The sequence below is a fragment of the Eretmochelys imbricata genome, chromosome 5 (genome assembly GCF_965152235.1).
Source record: "Eretmochelys imbricata isolate rEreImb1 chromosome 5, rEreImb1.hap1, whole genome shotgun sequence".
Lineage (NCBI taxonomy): Eukaryota > Metazoa > Chordata > Testudines > Cheloniidae > Eretmochelys > Eretmochelys imbricata.
Window position 1 is genome coordinate 42,523,154 of NC_135576.1, and position 20,795 is coordinate 42,543,948.

At 38.0% G+C, this 20,795-nt stretch overlaps 1 protein-coding gene across 5 annotated transcripts in view; it reads left to right on the plus strand.

Annotated features, from left to right (window-relative positions):
* Nucleotides 1-14,594, plus strand: part of SREK1 (splicing regulatory glutamic acid and lysine rich protein 1) — a 60,687-nt gene extending 46,093 nt beyond the window's left edge. For 4 of the 5 annotated variants that reach the window (XM_077816954.1, XM_077816956.1, XM_077816957.1 and 1 more), the window contains 3 exons: nucleotides 5,071-5,166; nucleotides 6,483-6,627; nucleotides 7,777-14,594. In XM_077816954.1, the coding sequence (XP_077673080.1) occupies nucleotides 5,071-5,166; nucleotides 6,483-6,627; nucleotides 7,777-7,929 (394 nt within the window). In that variant the 3' untranslated portion in view covers nucleotides 7,930-14,594. The remainder of the gene's footprint in view (nucleotides 1-5,070; nucleotides 5,167-6,482; nucleotides 6,628-7,776) is intronic. The other variant, XM_077816955.1, reaches the window with a different exon arrangement.
* The last annotated feature ends 6,201 nt before the right edge of the window (nucleotides 14,595-20,795 follow it).

Below are 20,795 nucleotides of genomic sequence, written 5' to 3' on the forward strand. Positions count from 1 at the left end.
TTCCTCTTTGGAACAGTTTTGTGTGGACTGCCATCTCTGAGGGAGACTGAGGATCATCGTGGGAGTTCTCATTTCCATGAGGATGTCCCACTTGCTCCCTTGTTTCTGTCAAATTTGGCACTGGGAATAATGGTGTAGACTACTGCATCAGGATCCAGACTAGACATTGCTTGACCCTTTTCACTCAGTGAAGGATCTGTTTCAGACTATCGCCTAATCTTCTTGTTCTTTGCATTGTCGTGTTAAGCCCTACTATTCAGGATGGCCGCTAGGGAGCTGCGAGTAAGAAGCTAAGAGTCTGTGTAAAGAGGAAATAAAGACAGTTTTGTATTCAGGGTATCAAAAATGAGATCAAATAACAACCCAACAAATCCCTAGAATCCAAGAATGTCAAAGAATTAGTCCTAAAAAGTCAGAATAAATCGCTGATACAAGTCTGAAGGTTCAGGCAGGCTATGCTATCTTTTATAGGTCTGTTATTTGTGTTTTGTGGTGCTTAAGGAAAAGTTTGGATAAAGGTTTTATCATCCTTCTGTTTTCAGAAAGGGGGAATGTAGTATTAGTTTCCGTAGTGAAGATGCAGCGTACCCCAACATAAGCAATTTTTCTGTCGGCAGAGGAACGCTACCTTCCCAAATGATATCAGCTACATCAACTGAAGTGTTGTTCTGTCAGCCTAGCTGCATCTGCACTGGGGGTTATGTTGGCATATCTACTTTGATCCCCTTTACCGACGTAGCTATGATTCTACAACTTTCAAGTGTAAACCAAGCCTTAGTGTAGAATCATAGAAATGTAGGGCTGGAAGGGACCTCAAGAGGTTATTTTATCCACCCCCCTGTGCTGCGGCAGTAATAAATACACCTCGACTATCCCTGACAGGTGTTTGTCTAGCCTGTTTTTAAAAACCTCCAATGATGGGGATTCTACAACCTTCCTTGGAAGCCTCTTTCAGGGCTTAACTAGCATTATAGTCAGAAAGTTTTTCCTAATATCTAACCTAAATCTCCCTTGCTGGCCATTTAAGCCAATTGTTCTTTATGCCCACTGAGGGTAGGGCAAGAAGTAATCAATCACTGTCCTCTTTTTATAACAGCCCTTAACATACTTGGAGATTATCAGGTGCTCCCCTCAGTCATTTTTTCCCCCAAGATAAACATTTCCATGTTTTTAATCTTTCTTCATAGGTCATGTTTTCTAAACCTTTTATCATTTTCGTTGCTGACTTCTGGATCTCTCATATTTTCTACATCTTTCTCGAAGTTTGGTGCCCAAAACTGGACACCCCATTCTAGCTGAGTCCTCACTAGTGCTGAGTAGAGCAGGAAAATTCTCTCTCGTGTGCTACATATAAGACTCCTGTCAATACTCCCCAGAACGATATTAGCCTTTTTTGCAGTTGCGTCACATTTTTGGCTCATGTTCCGTTTGTGATCCATGATACCCCCCGATCCTTTTCTGTAGTACTACTGGCTAGCCAGTTATTCCAATGTTGTTGTATTTTTGCACTTGATTTTTTTCCTTCCTAACCGTAATACTTTGTACTTGTCTTTATTGAGTTTCATCTTGTTAAATTGGAGAACTGATCTAAAATCATCATTTTGAATTCTAACCCTGTTCTCCAAAGTGCTTGCACACCCTCCCAGCTTGATGTCATCCACAAATTTTACATGTATACTGTTTACTCTATTATCTAAGTCACTAATGAAAATATTGAGTAGTACTGGATCTAGGACAGACCCCTGTGAGACCCCACTAGATACATACTCCCAGTTTGACCGCATGCTATTGATAACTTTCATGAGTATGGGCTTTCAACCAATTATGCATGCACCTTATAGTAATTTCATCTAGACTCCATTCTGTAGTTGGCCTATGAGAATGTCATGCAGGACTGTGCTAAAAGACTTACTAAAATCAAGATTTATCACATATACAGCTTCCTCTCTATCCAGTAGATGATTAAAACCCTAAAGAATGTAATTAATTATATAGGTTTGGCATGATTTGTTCTTGACAAATCTATGTTGGCTATTCCTTATCACCGTATTATCCTCTAGGTCAGGGGTGGGCAAACTATGGCCCGCCAACTGTTTTAATCAGGCCCTCGAGCTCCCGCTGGGGAGGAGGGTGGGGGCTTGCCCCATTCCAGTGCTTCAGCCGGGCAGCAGGGTCGGAGGCCTCTCCGCCTGGCTCCTGGAAGTGGCGTTATGGCCCCCCTCTGGCTCCTATGCATAGGGACAGCCAGGGAGCTCCACTCTGCATGCTGCCCCCGCCCCAAGCACCTCCCCCACAGCTCCCATTGGCCGGAACCACAGCCAATGGGTGCTGCAGGGACAGTGTCTGTGGACGAGTCACCTGGCCACGGAGGAGCCAGAAAAGGGACATGACGCTGCTTCTGGGAGCCGCTTGAGGTAAGCACCGCCCAGAGCTTGCACCCCTGAGCCTCTCCCCACACCCTACTCCCCAGCCTGGAGCCCCTCCCGCACTCTGAACTCCTCATTTCTGGCCCTACCCTGGAGCCCACACCCCCAACCAGAGCCCTCTCCCTCTCCCGCACCCCAACCCCAATTTTGTGGCCTGCCATACAATTTCTATTCCCAGATGTGGCCCTCAGGCCAAAAAGTTTGCCCACCCTTGCCCTAGGTGCTTACAAATTGTTTAATAATTTGTTCCTGTATCTTTCTAGCTATGGAAGTTAGGCTGACTGGTCTAAAATTCCCCAGGTCCTCTTTGTTCCTTTTTAAACATAGGTACTATGTTTGCCCTTTTCCTGCCCTCTGGGACCTCATTTCCATGAGTCTCAAAAATAGTTGCTAACAGTTTTGAGACTGCTAGTTCCTTAAAAGTATCATAGAGTGAATTTCATCATACCCTGCCAATTTGAATACATCTAATTATCTAAATATTATTTAATCTCTTCTTTCTGTATTTTGCCATGGGTTCCTTCCTCCTTGTTGTTAACATTAATTGTGTTAAGTATCTTGTTACAATTAACCTTTTTAGTGAAGACTAAAGCAAAATAGGCATTTAACATATCAGCCTTCTTGATGTCATCCAAGTGCTCTCCTTCCCTAAGTAGTAGACCTACACTTTCCTTTGTCTTGCTATTGCTCCTAATGTATTTATAGAACCTCTTGTGTCCCTTGCTAGGTGTAATGCATTTTGTGTCTTCGGGTTTGTCTACGCGACACAACTTTTCGCGACACAGTCGTGTTGCTAAAAGTCGGGCAGTGTAAACCTGTTTGTTGGCACTTTTGCCAACAAAATACTTCCACCCCCTACAAGCGGGGTTTGTGTTGTCAACAGGGGAGCACTCCTGCCGACAACAAGCAGTTTACACTGCCACTTGCCTGGCAAAACTTTTGTCTTTCGGGGGGAGGCTTTTTTGAGCACCTGTGAAAAGTTTTGTCATTCAGTTGGCAGTGTAGACAAAGCCTTAGCCTTACTGATTTTTGTCCTACAGTCTTGTGGTATTCTTTTGTACTCTTTCTTAGCAATTTGTCCTTGTTTCCTCTTTTTGTAGACTTAAAGAGCCCTTGATGGAGCCATATTGGCTTCTTACTATTCTTTTAATCTCTCCCTTGTATCAGGATAGTTTTCTGTTGTGCCTTTAATATTGTCTCTTTGAGAAACTCCCAGCTCTCCTGAACTCTTTTTGTCCTGCTTCGTCAAATTTCTGAAATAAACCATGATAATTTTTGTTCTGAAAAAATGCCAACAGGAAGAGGGCATCCATTTTGATATAACTTATACTCTAATTTAATATTAAACTAATCTTTAGATCTAGTTAATTTATTCTTGTTTTATGCCTGGTTAATTGTACGTGCAGTCAGGGGGAGTTACGAGTATTCAGCAACACCCTGGATCAGATCCTAGAATAGCAACCTTCGGTAGCTCGTAAAAAACCCTACCAAATTCTCATTTAAATAAAATGTTAAGAATCTGACTTAATCTGAATTTCCTTTGTTTGTTGGATTTTATTGGGCTTCAACCTTCCCATACAACTATTGTGTCCTATTTTTTTTAATACAGCATTGTTTGTTAACAATAGCATGTCATCCTTTGAGAAGTAATAATAATAGAACTGTTTTAATCCATATTAAAATGTTCCCTGTCATGATTTACAACAAACACCTCTGGGACTGATTCTGTGAGGGTCTGGGTCCTCTGGCTCTGATCCCACAAAGCACTTCAGCTCATGCTCAAGTTTAAATACACTACTCACTACTCACATGCTTAACATTTGTGCACATACCTAAGTGCTTTCTTTGATCAGGGCCAGAGGAATCAGCATATTTTACAGTTGAGCTTCAGAACACTGTAAGGAATGCAGCTCCATGCAAGGTAAATGTTAGTGGTTTCATCAGCTCCTGTAGAGGAAATTTAGATCTCCAAACTCAAGACAAGATAGTTAAAAAGCTTTTTTCTCATGCCCCTTTAAAATGTATGTGTTTGTAATTCTTAAGGTATGTGTTCTAGTAATAGTTTCTTTCGTTACCTATCAACTCAGCTGATAATTTAAAGATTCATGTTTAGTAATAGTAATTCTTGGCTCTTACGTTGAAGGAGGAACATTTCTTATATTGCAAACTCTTCAGAGGAGGGACCATAGGTGACCCTGGCCCCGCTGAGGTCAATAGCTTCTAGCACAATGAGGTCCTCATCCTGGGCTTTATTGTAATGACAATAGGTGGTAATAAATTTAACTCTCTCAGGTGCCCATTATCACCTGATAGAGGTGTTTGGGCTGAGAAGGTAAATTTATTCTCTTCCAAAATGTGATACAGCAGAAATCTGAAGAAGCATAATCTCCTTCTGCCACTTCCCTCTGCCATGCCTCCTCCCACAAAATTCTCACATACAGAAAGCTTTAAATTCTTGACTTGTGTAATATATGTACAATCAGTGAGACATACACTTAGTAGTGGCCAGCATGTTGCAGGACATTAACAGTGTCAACGAGCTGTCATGCCAAAGAATAATGTTAAGAACCATCTGTTTTCTTAGGCCATTGTCTAATGTATTGTGCATCTTCATTGCCTAATTTTGAACTTCTTGGTCTTACAGAGAAAGACGTAAGAGGAAGAGTAGAAGTCCTTCCAAGTCTCCAAAATCATCCAGAACATCAAAGAGAAAGTCCTCTCGGTCTCCATCACCAAGGAGGTGGGATTTATAAATATATTAGAACTAAAATGGACAGCTAAAAAGGAAAATCTTTAATGATCTTTCTCCCATACTGAAATTTCATTAGCTTCCCAGTATCATGCAAAAAAATTTGCTGAGGAGATTTGGATTCCTTCTGGGCAGTTCTTTTTTTTTTTTTTTTTTTTCAGCATTTGTAAGAAGCTTTCTGCCTGTCTTGTATGTAAATGACAAGATCAGCCCTCTTTCTCCAAAACAGAATCTTAGGTGGAGAATCTGGGAATATGGAAAAAAACTTGTTTGGAAACACTGTTCTCATCAGTTCATCACCCCTGCCTGAGTCTCTTTTATTACGCTTCTGTCACTTCAGATAATTTCATTTGGTCAAAGTGATTCAAGTCTCAGTTCAATCTTGTATTGATTTATTATTTTGGAGCTGTTTACATTCTCTATGTCCAAATCGATCAAAGATCCTTATTGCTCTGTACAGCTGTCCTTTGTCAATTCACTCCCCTCTTTGTATATTTTTGAAAATTAAATTCTTCAGCTCTTTTGAGTGAGAAAATTGACAGTGTTTTGCATTTTTACAAATATTTAATCTCTTCTCTCTTTTACCCATTCTTTTGGAAAGTCTCACAGATGTGGGTCTGGTGTGCAACTTAATGTTTTGATAGTAATTCTAGATCTAATTGGAGATTAAAGGAATCAAACTGCAGTTACTGATCTGCTAACCATTAAACTCCTTCAGTCAGTTGTTCATAAGAAAAAGATTGTGAATTTACTTTCCCAAATTCTGATAGCTATTAAACAAAAGAGCAAATGATGAAAAACCTTATATGTATGAGCAGTTATTTCCAGATCAATGCGAGTGACTTGGGCGTGTAAGACAAATGACCTTTTTTTTTTTTTTAATGGATATAAGTATACAATACAGTACAGTACTTAATAATTTTTGCATGGTTGCACATACGGTACATATGGATTTTGGATTTTTTTTTTAGCATTGTTAGCTAAATCATATATGTATTCAATTAGAAATGCTTCTGATCATTATTATTTGGCATGAAGAGATTTGTCCTTTCAGTAAATTCCACACCTGTACATCTTCAGGGTCTTTTAGAAATATGCTGTTTGGATGATTCAGAAAATATTTTTTTTAAAATAAGAAGCTGCGGAATTACACAGTCTCTTACATAGGAACCACCAGTTGAAACACATTAGTGTTACAGTTCAGTACTGAAAATGAAGGGTTGATTCTAAGAATTACAGCTTTCTAAAGAACTTTTTAGTATTCAATTGGTTTACTCAATTACTGAATGTCTACAAACTTTCTTAAGCAGAAATAAGAAGGACAAAAAGAGAGAGAAAGAAAGGGATTCAAATAATGAAAGAAAAGAGAGAGAGCAATCCACATCCAAGAAAAAAAGTAGCAAAGAAAAAGATGGGAAGGAGAAGTCTGACAAAACCACTACTACACTGAAGGTAAGCACTTGTGAACAAGTGATGAACAGGAAAGTGACTTAACAGTAGAATTTGATTGATTCTTGACAAAATCTGTCCTTTCTGTCTTCATTCTTTGCTAGTTTGGACACTTAAGTATAGTTCCTGCCAGCAAGAGACAGGTGCTCCAAAAGAAAGTTAATTTGGCAGATCCATTAGACTAGGTTTCCCTACTTGAAACTTCCCAACTCTTCAGGTGCTTGAGTGGGTAGGTAGGGAGAAATGAGTGGGACGAAATAAAGAAATATCGGGTGAGGAGTGGGTTGGCTGCCTGTCTGTTTGAGCAGCCATACGGCACATTGTGTAGGCAACCAAAAAAGGCAGCTCAGTTGCAGAACTATGTGTCTACCTTGTACTTCCCTTCCACAGTGCTGCCTCCTGGTTCCCCAGGGTCAAAGGCTTGCTAGAGAACTCTACAAGGAGCAAAGCTGGAGGAGCAGGCTCAGTAGGTGGGTCAGGGAACAGTGGTATACGGATATTATTAGCAAAAATCAAGTGTTCAGACTGATTACCTTGTGAGCTTTTAATTTTAACATTTCAAAAGTAGCCTGTCCTTGAGAGAGTTGTAATTGTGGCTATTTAACTATAGAAGTGAAAAAGTGAGACTGCCAGTGTCCAATTTAAAAACTGACTGACTTTTAATTGCTTCCTCTACAGACTTCAATAATTATTTTATCCAAGAGCTATCATAAAAATGTAGTGGACGTCTGAACAGAAATTTTGGTAAAATATTTAACCATTAAAACTAGAAATAGAGAGATCTAGTCCTGGTTTAAGTGGAAAACTCCGCAAAGTCTTAACTATGGAGTTGTTAGTGATATCTCTCTAGTATTGTTGTTCTGTTTTATTTTACTTCTGAATAATTGTATATAGCAAAATATAATTCTTTAAGACAAAGATTTCCAAAAGTGATTTTGGTGTGTTTTGGGTGCCCAACTTCAGACACCCTTAAATGGGACAGGTTTTCAGAGGCTATTGAGCACCCGCGCTCTTAAAACTGGCCTCTTTAAGCTGTCTCCCATTGGGTATCCAGAAATGTAAACATCCAAAATCACCAGTTACTTCTGGAAATCTTGGCACAATACGGAATATTGTTGTTATAAAAATATAACTTGTTAACATTCTTGGTAGGATAAAGATCACACTAAAGGGGATGCGAATTCAGAAATTAACAAGGCAGTAGAAAATAAAGATACACAAAGGACAGATGAAGTCAAACTACAACAGAATGGGAACTGTCAACCAAATGAAGAAAACCTCTCAGTTAAAATGGAAGAGGTATAAAGTAACGAATGGACCTCTGACTCAACTGTGGGGTGAATCCAAAGCTTTTTATTTCCCTGAAAGAGGAAGAAAACATCAAAGCAATCTACTGAGCAGGTTGATATGTACTAGTAGCTCTTCCAATTCTTGTGATAGCTTTGTTGTCTTCTTGCTGGAAAGCAAGAAAGACCATGGACCAGTAATATATGCCATGATTAAGGCAAATGCCATCAGAACTATTCATCTGTGAGAATCCATGCATTTCCATGATGGCTGTATTATTTGTAAAATGATTTATGTTAACTTTTGCCAAGAACTGTTTCAGATAAGGTGAAATTGAAAGATGTAAACCTGCATAAGCTGAAGGTATGCATTGGAAGTTGTTAAAATATTGCTAGTTAATGAATTTTGTATTGTTTTTCCTTGTGTTTGTTTTGTTTTGTTTTTTTTAATTTCAATGTGTACTGTTTTGATGATGTGCTTGGACATGGTGCAAAAATATACACACTTTCCCTTGTAAATGACAGCTATGGAAAAAAGGGTTTTTACTTTAATACATAGTTTTGCCGTTATTGCGTTAAACGCCCACTGACTATTAAGTTTTCATTTGCTCACTGCTCGGATTCATTTTTTCTTATTTAAAGTCATTTTCTTATTACTATCCCTGAAATGAATATTTCTTTTAATAGTAGTTGAACAATGCATGTTACTGTCCTATTTATAGAAGGAACAACCACCATATTGTAGATAATAGTTTAGCTTACTGGGTTTCTTCCCCCTCTCCTATCCTCAAAAGTAAGCACATCTGTATAGTGGTATCAGAACTTCTGGTTTTGTTTTGAGCCATATTGCAGTGGGTCTGTTCAGCTGCATATGGTACAGGTGTTGTTATGAAAATCAATACCCTGTTTTCAAAATAGTATATGGGAGCACAAGCTAAAGCTTTAGTGCCTTCTTAAAATGTGGTATATTTTCTGGAACTTTATATGTGCTATTAATTTTCGGTTACATCTTACATAATCTCGATCGCTGTTCTACCAAAACCACACCAGTAGACAAGAATGTGAGTGGTTTGTCAGAAAAGCTGTGCTGGGTTCACTTGGTACAAGACTGAAGCTCCATTTTTAAGAAGATTTATATAAATGAATGCAAAAGTGTAGTTTGGGGACCATCATACTATGAAGTATGGTAACTGAATACAGAGCATGCTCTAATTTCACCAAAATCCAAAGGGAGCTCTTTAAACTTTTTCTGTACATTGGATGGCCTTAATCATTACCTCTCAGTCATCTTCTCTAATGTTGGTTGTGTGATGTGAAAGGAATTGTGTGCAAAGTTTGTTTGAAAAGAATAGTAGTTGAATTTACATTAGAGTTATATGGTAGAGATTCTATGTCCTTCTTGGATTCATTCTTTGGGGAGAAAGCATGTAACTGGAGAGAATGATACACTGCAAATATTTTGTCAAGTAAAAATGTGACTTGTGCTCTGAAGTAATCTCATCATTGTAAGATTTCTTAAAAGACCTTTAAAACTTGTTTAATACTAAAATCAAGTAGACTTATTTTTAATACAATGAAATACAATCAAAAGACTTAATTGCCTTACCTCATGGGAAGAGTTATTTCTATCAATTTTAAAAGCTAAGTAGTATATTAGTTAGTTACTTTCAATTTGATTTTCCTTTTTAAAGTTAATACTTACAGAAGCCTAAGTGTTTTATGGGGAATGAGAAGTTGCCCACTTTATAAGGTAATGAAACCCAGTTTGTGCAGCTGCTTAATCACTCTCTATTTTTGTTAGGGTTTGAAGTATCTTGCTGCTGTGTACCATTAAAACTATAGAAAATGCTTTACCATGTAAAGTATAGATGGTCATTTTTGTGATGTTTAAGCCACATGCAGTTGGCTGGTGAACAGTTTATTCCAATAAAAGAATAACAAATCTGTATGCTTACAGAAAGACTGTGAAGGATCGGGTCTTGCAACAACAGCTGTCTTATTTATGTGTAAGTAGCATAGAGCAAAGATCGTTTGTATACTTGTTATCTTTGGTACCATTTCACTAATAAAATTAAGTATTTTAGAGGGAAGTTCTTGCTTATATATATATATATATATACATATATATATATATATATAATATGAAAGGAACATTTTTCGTTGAATATTCATCTACTTTTTCTCAGGGGGTTGCTTTGTTTTGGAAAGTGCATGCAAGTAATATACATAGCATTTAGAAAATTAACTTTGATAAGATATCTTTCCTTGTGAGAAGTCAAATGGTTTTCACACATGGCTTCATGTTTCAGATGTCAATGTTTATTTTGATTCCTATTGGTTGTTTTTCTTTCTAGTATTCTGAAATTGCACATCTCTATAATATGGCAGAAATTCATAAAAAGATTAGCTATGGTTGTCTAAGAACAATGCCTTTGAAAATTGGCAACAGCAGACTAGCAGTTTTACTTGCTAGTTGGAGTATGTGTTTCATAATTCAGCATATTCTCTTGTACTGTGGGATTTTTCCTAGAAAGCATGATAGTTTTCTCTCGCTCTGGAAAAAATAGAAATTGCTGTTTTCTTACAAGTCCTAGTTTTTCTGTTTGCTTTGTAAATATTTTTCATTTCTATTTTCAGTTTTTCTTTAAAATAATTTTTTATATTTTATTACTCCATTTTCCCTTCCCTAAAAGCCCACCACCAGGGAACTAGCCTCATCTAAGAACAGTGACTCTGCAGTGGGTAGATTGTATTTGTAAGGCTGCTGCTTAGTAATACAGTTCATGCCCTGCTCCCCAAGGATCGTGTGCGTCAAGTATTCAATATATATAGCCTTCACTAGATGTCCAGTGTTTCCTTCATAGCAAGGTTGCATGCTGAACTGCCATGTCACATTGCATGTATTATCAGTCTAGGTAAACTAGCTGAAAGTGAGTGAAGCATATATTTTCAAGAACAACATATTTAATAACGGACAGATAAATATTTTAAATACAGTTTTATCTGAATCAACATTTGCCGTAGCTGAAAGGGTTGGTGAATCATAGTTTCACTTTGGGGCTTTTTCCACTCTGAAAAGAGACTGCAAAAATGGCATCTTTTTAATCCAACAAATCTGAATGTTTGTTCAGAATTATCTGCTAATAGTAGTGACTGATATTTTTAAACTTATTCTTGTAGGGGTGACACAGCTAAGAAAAAGTAAGCTGGATTCTATTTCAAGGTTGTTGTTTTTTCAAGTTCCAGTTACAGGTCTACACATTTACCTCTGTGTAAATCAATTGAGGTAAATAGGGTTACACAGATGTTAGGAAGGAAATAATTTGCCCTGTAAAGCCTTTTATTGCTGGTGAGAGTATTGGGGAAGGGGAAAGAAGATCCTAGATCCCACAATTCCATGGTTATAGTCACTTTTCAGGGTAGAACTCATAAATTCAAAATTTCATCCTTTGTGCAAAAATTCATGTGTTGTGTTTATCCGTTGTAAGACTTAAAGGTTTGAATTTCAGTACTTTTTACCTAAGCAGAAAATAATAAGCAAAGGCAATTTTGGTTGGTAAAAAAATTGCTCACATATATGTTCTCTTCAGAATTCCTTCATTTTTTCCGTTTATCTAAATAATACTTAAAAGCAGGTAGTTTTTGCCTCTTGGAGAAGCTATCTTCTACTTGGGTTTTACAACTGAAATATCGGGTTTGTTTTTGTTTGTTTTTTGTTCCTCTTATAACGAAATAGGATTATAGCTAACCCATTCTTATTTTGCTAGACTTTCTTCACAAAAGATGATGAAATCGTAGATGTCTGTTGTAGATGTTAGCCTAAAAATTGGGTTTCAGCAGTATAAACTATGAACCATTTTAAAATATCTGCACTATTACATGCAAGTCTGGGTATATGATGGACCTGATTCACCACATGTTGCTCCTCCAGCTTTACTTTAGTATAACTATTCATTTCATTGCATTTTCAACCAGGTTAAAATGGGAGTGACACAAAAGTGACAGGTTTCAGAGTAGCAGCCGTGTTAGTCTGTATCTGCAAAAAGAACAAGAGTACTCTAAGGTGCCACAAGTAACAGTGATGAATTGGACCTAGTGGGTCTGATCCTTCAATCTTGACCATGGTAAAACTCCCATTAAAATCAGCAGGTGCTCATTTGAGAAAGATGTAGTGTTCCTCTCCACAATATGGAGACCAGATAGTTGAAATTCATAGACGTATGTCGTTTGTTTTACATTGAAGGCTTGTCTACAAGTAACTCTTTCAGCAGCACAGGTGTGCCACTGAAGCTGCGCTGCTGTAATGCTTCAGTGTAGAAACCACTTATGCTGATGGGAGGAATTCTCCTGTCGGCATAGGTAATCCACCTCCCCGAGAGGCAGTAGCTAGGCTGATGAAAGAATTCTTCTGTAGACCTACTGCTGTGAGATGGAGACTTAGGTCAGCTTACTTATGCCATTCAGCAGTGTGGTTTTTCACACCCCTGAGCAATTTAGTTATTCCAACTTCTTATCTAGTGTATACCAGGCCTTAGTCCTACAGTCAACTTATCTTCAGATGGCGATTATTTGATTATTGTGTAATCATGAAAAAAGCTGAGTCAGCCTCCATCTAATGTTTATTATATATTGAAAATGAAAAGTAAAGCATTATTTAAATGTAGTTTTGTGTGAGCTAGGCATCCCCTCAGTCACAAACATTTCATTCCAAACTTATCAAGAGCTCCTTTGCATACAATATTTATATCCTATTTCAAATCCAACAACAAGGAGGCTTGCCATCGCGTTTTCTGCACAGCTCGTTCTGCTCTAGGCATCTATCTATCATACTTAGATGGCTCTCATCCACAGGGTATCTGAGCACATCAATGTATGTTTTTTTCTTTTACTGCATTCCATAGTCAACAATTGAATAAGCTGGTCTTGAGATGTGTCAGCTACCTTTCCTCCAGTGCATCTTTTACATTCGGTATAAAGCACGACCCACTCAGACATTGGCCTGGTCTGAGGGGGAAACCATTTTACCTCTTTATACTTTAATCAGTTGTATTTGTAATGGTATTCTACAATTCTGAAATTGTATCAACTATTTCTCACAGACAGTTTTGAAGTGATCAATTCTACAATCTAAGCAGGTGAAAAAAAGCTTTGTCCCAATAAAGTTTGACAATTTTGTGACTATTGGGCTTACTGCAGGATGAGAGTGCCTTGTAAAAATGGACTGTAGCTGTTTACTTGTTTTCTGCTTTAGAAATCTTTATCCTATGATTATTTCTGAGAACACTTGGCCTGTTTTGATTGTATATTGTTTTAAAGTCAGTTCAGTGCCACGTTTTGACAGACATGGATACTGAAGTCTTTTGATCACAAAATAAGTATCACCCTGGCAGTAGTAGTACAATCTTTCTCACACGGATTTGTTGATGTGCCTCACACCTGACCTGAAAGGACTGCCTTTGGCAACAGTAAGAGCATGGCTTAGTCTTACCATCCATTCAGCCCTTAAAGTCACTAATGAGACCTCCAGCTCAAGGATGCAAATTGAGTGGTTTTCAGGATATGGAGAACTGTTCGCTACAAACTAGATTTGGGACAACTGATTCATAACTCAGAGGTCACAGGGCTTTCAAGTCAGTGACTAATTAATTTGGCTTTGAACTGCTGAGTTAAGGTAAAAGGTTCATACATCTACATAAATTCTGTGATCCAAACAACTATTTTACTTTTTGTTTAACCAGACCAGTTAAAACAGTTGAAACAGTTTTATCACTTTCCTTGGTTTCTGGTATGTCCATATTTTCTTATTTTTCAGTTTTGCCCTATTTCCTTTGCCAACTGAATGCCAAATGTTTTCAACAGTACTTCTATATCTGATTTTTTTTTTATGAGTAATAAGCTTCCCCCCCTAGGAATGGAAGAACAAATTGTTCTGCTTTTGATTCTTGATTCACCATACTGATAACATAATTTCTTGATAATTATTTCATTCTTGCTATAAATGTATGTTTCAACCCTACTTGAAATCCACCAAGCAAACCATCTATCCAATTTCTTTATCTAGGCGTTTATATCAATTGCTTGTTGTGGTATCACAGAATCATAGAAAATGTAGGGCTGGAAGGGACTTCAAGGAGTAATCTAGTTCAGCCCCATGCTGAGGCCGGGACTAAGTACCTAAAACCTTAACTGCTGCAGAGACCTAGATTGGTGCTAATTCTGTGTCAGTGATGAGCAACTCATGAACTGCTGAAAAATTGCCAGGTCACAGATTCATAACTCCACTATTATTTAAACAAAACAACCTGGTGGTGGAGCACTAGAGATAGGTAGATAGTTATGCACAGTTCATTTCATTAATCACTAGCAGATCGTTTGCATCTTCTCTAGATCTCTAAGGTGCAGAGCCCATGTTTTACTTTTTTGCACAATATCTAGCACAAAAAACTCCCTGATCTGATTGGGGACTTGGCACTACTGTAAAAAAAAATTGTTACTAATAATTTCCCTTCTCCTAATACTAGATGTTTCTGATAACAAAGAAGTAAAATTGTTCTGTGTGGGTTACGTATACTTGTGTGTTAATAAAGCAATTATTAAATAGTACGAGTAAAGAAATGTCAAATGCTGCTACTATTATGTTGCTATTTTTGAAAATAAATAAGTCCTAAGGGTTTTTTTGATTTATATGTGTCTTGGAAATTCTCTCGCCTAACCCGGTCTGATTTTAGTGAAAAAATTGTTACCTTCTTGCTGGCTAGCCAGCATAGCAGATTGCTCAGATTTCTGAAGTGCTCCTCTTTGTGCCAGAGAATTGAATGGCTGGTAACTGAACTTGAGGGCTAGAACCGGAGAGTGTATGGAATGGAGGTGGGGGTTCCAAACAATGTTTAGCACACCAACATTTTCTAGTGTAGACAAGGCTTCAGAGTGCTAAGCGATCCCAAGAGGCTGGTTGGGAGGTTACTTGTCTCTAATAGTTCAACCAAGGATGCTTTTCCTTTTAAACAAAAGAGGTGAAAACTTGGTTCCATTAAAGTCAATGGCAGAACTCCCATTTTATTTAAATAGGGTCAGAATTTCACTCAAGTTCTTTAGTGCTAACAATAAATAATATCAGTTCATTGAGAGTGTGATTGTCCAAAAGTATCAACAGTCTATGAGAGTTAGGCGCCTCACTTGTGTAGGCACTTCGTAAATCCCATCAGGTACCTATCTGCATCTTCCAGTGGCTAAATATCTTTGGAAATCTGGCTCTGAGTGGCTTAGGAGCACAAATCCAATTTGTTTTCCTATGTCACTTAGGCACTCTTGAAAATCCTGCCCTGTATCAATAAGACTCTGCCATATGGGTTTTGAAAGTTGCCCTTTTTATGTACATTTTTTGTCTGGTTTGACTTCAACTCTTCCCATTCCAGCTGACCACTGTCTTCTACTCTGGTTGATTCTGCTTCATTGTGAGGAGACTGCATTGCTCTCCTCTGAAGGGTGAAGGGAAAAAAATCTTGTTCATGTGAGAAATAAAGTGATGCCTCAGCATGGGGCCCAGATCATGTCCTGCTTGTTGCATGCCTGAACAATGTGCCTTATGGCTTCATTAAATAAGGTTAATTTAAGCAAAGATATTTTTTAATCAAGGATGAATAAATATATTAAAGTAGGGCAACGGCAAGTGGACAGGGAGTGGTTTTAAAAATAAGATATGCCTCTTGTATTTAACTTTTTGTTTATAAGACTGTAGTCAAGTATAAATGATAGAAGTATTTCATTTTTTGGAGAGAGTCTGGAAGAAAAGATTGTAGGTTTAAATCAAATTGGATCAGTATTTTAAAGGGTTGATCCAGACTACTTGATACTTGCACTTTCCCGTTGTTTTTAACAGTGATGGTAAATTCAGAACGAATCTAGTATTCCAAGTAGAACATGCCCACTGAAGTGTTTAATCTTATACTTTCATTACACTTCTGTTTTACTGTGCTACCTGTCTAGACTAGCAATTTTTCATATATTTTTAAAGGAGAACATTCATTATTTTACCAAGATTCCTTTAAAATTTTGTTGCTCTTGTAAAATCCAGGAAACTTGCTTTTCTGCTATGTTAACATTTTTTTCCTAGTTGTGTTTAGCTATGGAGCATCATACTCCCACAGCTAAAGCAGTTCAGCAATAAACGTCTCCATAAACCATGCTGTTAAAATACATCTAGCTGAACTGCGAGGTCTGAGATTAAATTAGCTGCCTTGTGTATCACTAGAACTCATCACAAGGAATAACATTGAGAAGAGAGGTGGTAAGATGTGCTTTGTCTGAGCAGGAACAGATGTAAAGCCCAGAGCCACTTTTGTTGTTAGCGTTTTAAGCTGCTCAGTGTAGATCCCATTGATTAAGTTTGTCTTGGGAAGGTTGTTTTTTTAAACTGATCTGTTAGGGTGACAAGGAAGATGGATTATCCTTTCTTTTTTGTTAACCCCACTAAAAGCCTAAGGGTTTGATATGTATTAGACTACTATTCCTTTTAGCCAAATTTCATTTCACCTCAGCCTTGAGGCCCTTGTGATCAGAAAGTGACCCCACTCCTGAAGATATGCTATGGTCATTTGGATGCTTAAGACAATAACTTAAACATGCTCAGTCTCAAAAAGGGATGGAAGGATGGCCATATACTTAAGGTGCAAGCTTGGGTTGTAGGAGACTGGGTGTACTTTCATTCCTCACAGACTTGCTGTGTGACCTTCAGTAAGTCATTTAAATACTCAGTGCCTCATTTTTCTCATCTGCATAACAGGGATACAATACTTACCTTTTTACGTAGGGGTGTTGCAATTAATTTATTAATGTTTGAAAATTGCTTTGAGATGTTTAGATGGAAGGTGCTATAGCAAGTCTGTGAAATGCATATAAAATATTAGAAGCAGACATCTGTGCCTCACTATTACGCTTGGAATAAAATATTGCAGTCAAATGTTAGAGGTTCAAATTCATGCTGACTCAAGATTCCTCCTTGATCATTCTTACTTGGTATACGTTTTAATTGTAGCTAGGGAATTAATTAAACTGACTGGTTCATGGATAAATGCTGGAAATCCTACTTGTTTGTTTCAGGATCTTTCTTATCAGTCGTCCTGAAATACTGTGTCTCTCTGCAAAGAATTACAGCAGCCTGCTCCCAACAGCATCCTGGCAAGACTAGCACACTGTTCTTCATCCGGTTTATTTGCTGGTTACGGCATTCACCATGTGGTTTTTTTAAAATAATTTTTCACTTAAATAGCAATTTTCAGCTGTAGATCTCAGTGCTTACAAAGCACTGAGATCTACAGCTGAGCCAGTGTCAGCCATCCAGTACACGCATCCATATGTCACATCAGTTTCAACATAATCTTGCTGCAATCTCAGTGTTACAATTGGAGAGTGTGAGAGACCCAGTGCAACTGGACCTGACAAGATGAACCTTGTAATTAAATACCTGCAACTGCATTTAGCAACAAGGTACTTTAGTTGCACACACTTTTATGACTACAGTGAATAATACTGTGCAAGGGTAAATAATTCAACTCTGTATGTTTTATGGGTACTGCCAGGCACACTTTGTTCAACACCTCATAGCAAAAACTCTATGCTGCTAATACACTATTATTTACATATATATTACTGACCTGGTGGCCTGTTGCTGTGTTTTTGCTAACATTGCAATAGACTGATTACACACCAGGCTAATGGTAGTAAGGGGCTATTGAAATTATCTGTTGTAGTTTGCTGTCATTTTAATATGTTTCTACAATATACGATTATCGAAAATGGCAAGCTTAGAATACTAGGAATATGTGGCTTAATTGTTTGCAGTTGCTTCAGTACTGTCTGTTGGTGACAGGGTGATCCTTTTAGTCTTTTCATTTTGCATATTTATTTCTGTGTGTCCTGATAAGGTACCTATTATTATTTATTTTATTTAATAATTTTTAAAAATCCCTCTAACACTTCTTTTCAGCCTATTCTCTGCCTCAGTCAGGGGTGCTGGAACAATTCGTATAATGGGGGTGCTTACAGCCATTGAACCAAACTGCAAACCTTGTATATGATGGAAACCACTTCAAGCCAGAGGTGCAGCAGCACCCCTAGTTCCAGCACCAATGGCCTCAGTTGCAAATGCCTTGGAACCAAGTTTTCATGAGAGGGGGGGAAAAAGTGATTAGACAGATGGTTTGCTGAGTCAAAAAGGAAAAACCTGACTGCTGTATGTGTGTAATTGTCTTGAATCCCCCAACAGTCTCTACTCATCCATGACCACAGAACAGCTTGGCCAACAATAAGTCAGACTTAGCATTTGTTTTTGTATTTTTACCTAAGGTTTCCAATCTATGTTTGAAAAACTGCTAAATTCCTTTTCTCTTTGCTGCTCCAAATTTCTCAAAAGAGCAAGACAGGTTTTCCATTTAAGAAGGAGCACTTCTGACAGGCTAATAAAACTCTGTCACAGTTTCACTCTCGACCAGGTTCTGTTTTAGACTGTGTGGTATTTATGATTGATGTCAGGCTCTATTTTGAGGTGAATGAGGCTCTGTGTTGTGAATATGTGGGCATGGTAGTAACTGGCTCAAGACAACAATGTGGCCAAAAAGAGAGAGAGGGAGAGAGAGGAGGTTATATAGAAAAAGTTATTTTGGGCCTATTATGAGGGGATGTGAAGTTGAGGACTGGAGTTAGACGAGCTCTACCACGTTTTATTTCAAATCTTGTTTTGGTGGAGAGAATTGGGATAATTTAAAGCTGGAATTTACTAATTTTCATATATGTGAGTTGACTGTGAAATTCACAGGAATGACAGCTGTGGAAACCACAGTCCTTTAGTTACTCAGAACAGGAAGAGGAGAACCACTCACACTGCTGTCTTCCTCAAATCGCACCAGCAATATGCAGCCCACTCCTTAGTCTTTCCATTTAGCACTAATAGAAGTTAAACATTAAATGAAAACCACCCTCTGGCTTTGAAGAGCCACATTCCATAACAAAATATTTGTAAAATGTGTAAAAAGCAGTACTAGAGGCTGATTACAAGCCCTTAGTATCAAGATCGTTCACTTCTATTCCCTTGCCTGTCCCCTTGCAGAATTATTTTTGTTCATCGATATCACTTGTGTAGCGTTAGTTACCTGTACTACAGACGCATGACCTTGTTTAAAAGACCACCGCACACATTTAGTAACATAGCAACTGCCAGAGTGTAGCAGATTGTCTTGTCTAGGCCTCATCTCTGGCGAGTAGAACGTCATACACATTTTAAACTAAGGCATTTTCTTTTCCATGCTGAATACCCAAAGCCCTACGTCATCAGTTTTACCCTTTCTCACCCAGCATGAAGAAGACTTGGAATTCTTTATTGAAAATGTATATATGAAAAGCACTGTATACGAGCTAGGTAGTATTCTTATGGTGGAATACTAGGGCCAAGTTGGCACTAATCTCAAGAAGTGATCTTTCCAAGCATTTTCAACATAAGGGTGCCCACCTACAGCTGTCACGTCCTCCTTAGTAAAACAGACCACAATACACACAATTTAACAAACAAAAGAGGTAGTGGTGGAGGTGGGACTAGAAATCTGGAATTGCTGACTCTGTTTTTGTACACAGCAAAAGATCATGTATAGGTGGGGGAGAAGCTTTCAAAATTAGTTTTGCGTTTGCCGTGTTCAACAAAACACTGTGCCGCCGTCTTGCCATTACAGCTATGCAAATTTAGACCCATGGCAGGGCCAAAAAGTGAAACAATTATCAAGTTGGTATAAATTAAGGCTGTGAAGCCTTCAGAGGCTTATTTAAATCTAATAAGTGTTTCGTAATGTTTGAATTAAGAGGAAATTACAAGGCTCAGACAAGTGTGGAAGCTTCATAGGACTAGCGATTACTTTGCGGACTTTATAGCAGAATAAATTCTAACTAAAGACTGGATTAAACAAATGAAATTGAAATGCTCTAAAAGGGAGTTTGAAAGTTAAATGCATTTACAACATAATGGCAATAACAACTTTGCCCATAACCTTTTATAGCTTGCAGGTAATTTTCAACAAGCTGATTTTATATTCCTACTGATAATTACTCAGCATGTTCAATTTCCCTTTACTTACAGACGCTGTAGCTATTTTAAAAACTTTAGTTCACAGAGGTCAAAGTTCACAGAGGAATTTTGCCTGATCTCACATCTTCAGCCTTGATCATTTAAACACATCCTCTTAATTATGGAATTATATTCATACTAAAGCTGGGCCCGAGCTGCAAATTTCAGCTCCAAACTTTCCCAAAGGGCAAGTTTGGGACACTCATATCCCTGGTTAGTATTGTAGTAAGGCAGCTGCCAGCAACATACAGCTGGACTGGCACTTCGGAAAGCTTCCTTTTTTTGGCAGCATCTGCACATGTACATCCAATACCAGGTCTTTTGCAGAAGTTTGGGTCATTAGTGCAGGTGGAAAGGTATGTAGTATAAGATTCGGTAGACCTGCCAAAAAGGGGCACTTTCATGAACAGCTACTCAATGAAAAGTCTCCATTTTGAGGCAGCAGGAACCACCCTTTAAAATAAAAATCAGGCAAATGTACCACAAAATTGTGGCCGGGAACTGCACTGGCAAATGAATTAGGTGAACAACCGCACAATGCACTTGTCCAGGTTGTATGGGAACTGAAAATGCAATTTATTCAACTTTTCAACCTACAGTTCCCTATATTAACTTAAATGATCTTGTTCATTTTTTTGAGCTCCTTGGGATAATGACTGGCTGAATGTTTGTCTCCTATGCAGAGTTAAGCATGTTGTTATTCAGCAAATAATACTAAATTAGAGTTGCCTATCACTGTCACAAATATTGCAACTGCATGCAATATCTTTGGGAAC